Source organism: Lipotes vexillifer, unplaced genomic scaffold, assembly GCF_000442215.2.
Source record: "Lipotes vexillifer unplaced genomic scaffold, Lipotes_vexillifer_v1.1 scaffold225, whole genome shotgun sequence".
In the NCBI taxonomy this organism is placed as follows: domain Eukaryota; kingdom Metazoa; phylum Chordata; class Mammalia; order Artiodactyla; family Lipotidae; genus Lipotes; species Lipotes vexillifer.
This window is the reverse complement of record NW_006787630.1, coordinates 1,150,813-1,154,065: the sequence shown is the minus strand read 5'-3', so window position 1 is coordinate 1,154,065 and position 3,253 is coordinate 1,150,813. Positions and strand designations below refer to the sequence as shown.

At 66.0% G+C, this 3,253-nt stretch overlaps 1 protein-coding gene across 1 annotated transcript in view; it reads left to right on the top strand.

Annotated features, from left to right (window-relative positions):
• The window catches only part of SF3A2 (splicing factor 3a subunit 2), a 6,284-nt gene extending 3,459 nt beyond the window's left edge, over positions 1–2,825 (top strand). Inside the window, exons 5-8 of the mRNA XM_007460370.1 lie at positions 1,023–1,072; positions 1,153–1,293; positions 1,775–1,843; positions 1,930–2,825. Coding sequence (XP_007460432.1) covers positions 1,023–1,072; positions 1,153–1,293; positions 1,775–1,843; positions 1,930–2,709 — 1,040 coding nt within the window. The 3' untranslated portion in view covers positions 2,710–2,825. The remainder of the gene's footprint in view (positions 1–1,022; positions 1,073–1,152; positions 1,294–1,774; positions 1,844–1,929) is intronic.
• Positions 2,826–3,253: the final 428 nt, after the last annotated feature.

Sequence of the window (3,253 nt, the reverse complement as noted above, 5' to 3'; positions counted from 1 at the left end):
CCCACGCCCCCACACCCACCCACACCCACCCACGCCCCCACACCCACGCCCCCACACCCCACACCCACACCCACCAACACCATCAACCCCCACCATCCACCCACACCCACACCCACACCATCCACCTCTGGGGAGTGTCTCCACTCACTTCCTGTCAGGGCTTCCTTCCCTGGGGGCCGGGACCCGCCTTCCCACCGTGAATTTTCACACACATGCCGGAGGAGGAGCCATGTTGTTATTCTTTACGCTCCTAGCAAAGGTGGGTGAGCTTGTGGGACGCGAGCGTGGGCCTTGGTGTGGTTCCTTCTTCTGACCTCGGAACTGGGTGCTGGCTTTTCTTCACCTGCGGGGAAAGGAAGGGGAGGGTGAGGGTCTGCGCGTGCAGCAGTGCCTGTGTTACCTGGTTCGGAAAGCCAGTCAAGCGGCCCAGCTGGAGTACAAGGGATACAGGGGACCCTGTTGCCGGGTGGGGGGATGGCAGGCCACCTGGTAGGTGTCCTGGTAAGGTGGGGACATCCTGCGTGTGGCTGGCGTTTCGGGGCGTGGCGTGCAAAGGCCCTGGGGTAGGCCTGCTTGGTGAGCCAGGACAGGGATGGCACTATTTCCCTGGGGAGGCCACCACAGGCTTTCTGGCCAGTCCAGGCCATCTGGCGTCTTCCTGGGTGTAGCAGGGAGACACTGAGCACCTGTGTGGAAAGCAGCCCAAAGCCACAGAGCTCTGGCAGTGGGCACCCTCTCCCAGAAGTGGGGGCACAGTCTTGACCCTCACACTCGATGCTCCCCAGGTGGGGGGGTGGACAGTGGGGAGGCCTCCCTCCCACCCCCACCCCCACCCGTGTGATCTGGGGCAGATGGCACCCGGGGTGCAGCCCTCCCAGCCCTGGGTGGTGCCCATCCAGGTGCGGATGGCTCTTGTGCTTCCCCAGCCAGGTGACCACCCCCAGGCCTGCTCTCCCATTTGTGGGTGGTGTTAGGCCAGCCCCAGGGCCCCTTCGCTGGTCCTGACACCTCCTGTGTTGCAGTGACCAAGCAGAGGGACACGGAGATGGGTCAGCAGAGCCTCCTCTTCCAGGTGAGCAAAGGCTGGGGACCCAGTTCTGAGGGGAGGGCCTCCCTGAGAGGCGGTGCTGCCACCCGGCCGTGTCCCCACAGATCGACTACCCCGAGATTGCCGAGGGCATCATGCCCCGCCACCGCTTCATGTCCGCCTACGAGCAGAGGATCGAGCCTCCGGACCGGCGCTGGCAGTACCTGCTCATGGCCGCCGAGCCCTATGAGACCATCGCCTTCAAGGTAGCGCACTGGACCCCCGAGAGGTGGGAGCCGGCCGAGGAGTTTGCCCCATCCGGGCAGCTGGCCTCCAGCCCACTCCAGGATGCCCCTTCCTGCCAGGGCCAGGGGTATCCCTCTGGGCTCTTGCCTCTTGAGAGGGTGGCAAAGGACAAGGCAGCGCGAGGGCCGGGGGTTGGGCGTCCGAGGTGGGTGTCCGCCCAGAAGCAGAGATCCCTGACATGGCTCCAGCAGTAAGGTGTTCCTGCTGCTGGCTGTTCGTGGATTCCATGACCGGATCTGGTCCCCAGATGGACGTTAATGGGATGGATAGCATAGATGACGGCTTTCTCGGGGTTGCAGGTTTGCTGAGCAGTGGAGCAAGGACATCAGTCGACTCTGTTACCCCCAAGCTAGACCCTGTCCCCTCACAGAAGGGCCTCCTCAGCCAGGCCACCTCGTGGTCCTGAAGGCCCGTCTCTGCCCCCTGCCCCACGCCACGCAGGTGCCGAGCAGGGAGATTGACAAGGCTGAAGGCAAATTTTGGACTCATTGGAACCGGGAAACTAAGCAGGTGAGTCACTGCAGGTCCAGGCAGTTGCCGAACCTTCTCCCAGCCCAAGGCCCAGGGGCTGTGCTCAGCCTCTCCTTTCTGTCCAGTTTTTCCTCCAGTTCCACTTTAAGATGGAGAAGCCACCGGCCCCGCCGAGCCTCCCCGCCGGGCCTCCTGGGGTGAAGCGGCCCCCACCCCCACTGATGAATGGTTTGCCCCCTCGGCCACCACTGCCCGAATCATTGCCCCCGCCCCCGCCAGGAGGCCTGCCCCTGCCCCCCATGCCACCCAGTGGGCCTGCATCCTCGGGGCCCCCAGGCCCTCCTCAGCTGCCCCCACCGGCTCCCGGTGTCCACCCCCCAGCACCAGTGGTCCACCCCCCAGCATCTGGAGTGCACCCCCCAGCTCCTGGGGTCCACCCACCGGCACCAGTGGTCCACCCACCAGCATCTGGGGTCCACCCCCCTGCTCCAGGGGTCCATCCCCCAGCCCCAGGGGTCCACCCTCCAGCGCCAGGGGTCCACCCTCCAGCCCCCGGGGTCCATCCTCCCCCATCTGCTGGGGTTCATCCCCAGGCCCCAGGGGTGCACCCACCAGCTCCTGCAGTTCACCCCCAGGCCCCGGGGGTCCATCCACCAGCTCCCGGGGTCCACCCCCCAGCCCCAGGGATCCACCCCCAGCCTCCTGGGGTCCACCCCCCACCTCCTGGGGTCCACCCATCAGCTCCTGGGGTCCATCCTCCAGCTCCTGGGGTCCATCCTCAGCCTCCTGGAGTTCACCCCTCAAATCCTGGGGTGCACCCCCCGACTCCCATGCCTCCGATGCTGAGGCCCCCGCTGCCGTCCGAAGGCCCTGGGAACATTCCTCCCCCTCCGCCCACCAACTGAAAAGCCACCCCTGTCCCAGCAAGTCTGGCCTTGTTTTCTTGTGTTCCCCCCGCCAGAGTGAAGTTGAGTTTTTTGTACAGGGCTGGGCCGTGCTCCCAGAGCCCATTAAAGAGTCTCTGCTAACCTCGGAGTGCACTGCTGTGTGGGCCGGCCGGCGGGCGGGAAGCACCCACTCGCTGTGGGTGAACACACGGCTGCCCTCTGCCACCTATGGGGGTGGCTCAGGGTCGGGGCCCCACCAGGACCCCGGGGGTGGCCGCTGGCAATGCTGTGCCCTGGAGGCTGCTGGGTGAGGACAGGCCCTGCTGGCCAGCAGTGGGTCTGGGGTCGCCCTCTGGGAGCAGAGCAAAGGCTGCCCGCTGTCCTTGGGGGTCTCTGCGGGCCCCGAAGGCGTGCTGAGCAAGCGTGCAGTGGGCACGGGGGGTCGCCCCCCACCTACCCAGTGGTCCTGTGGGGCAGGGGCTCTGTACCTCTGCCCTCCTCCAGCACCCTCCACCCCCCCAAATTGCTGATCACTTGGGCCACACACTCCCTGCTCACATTC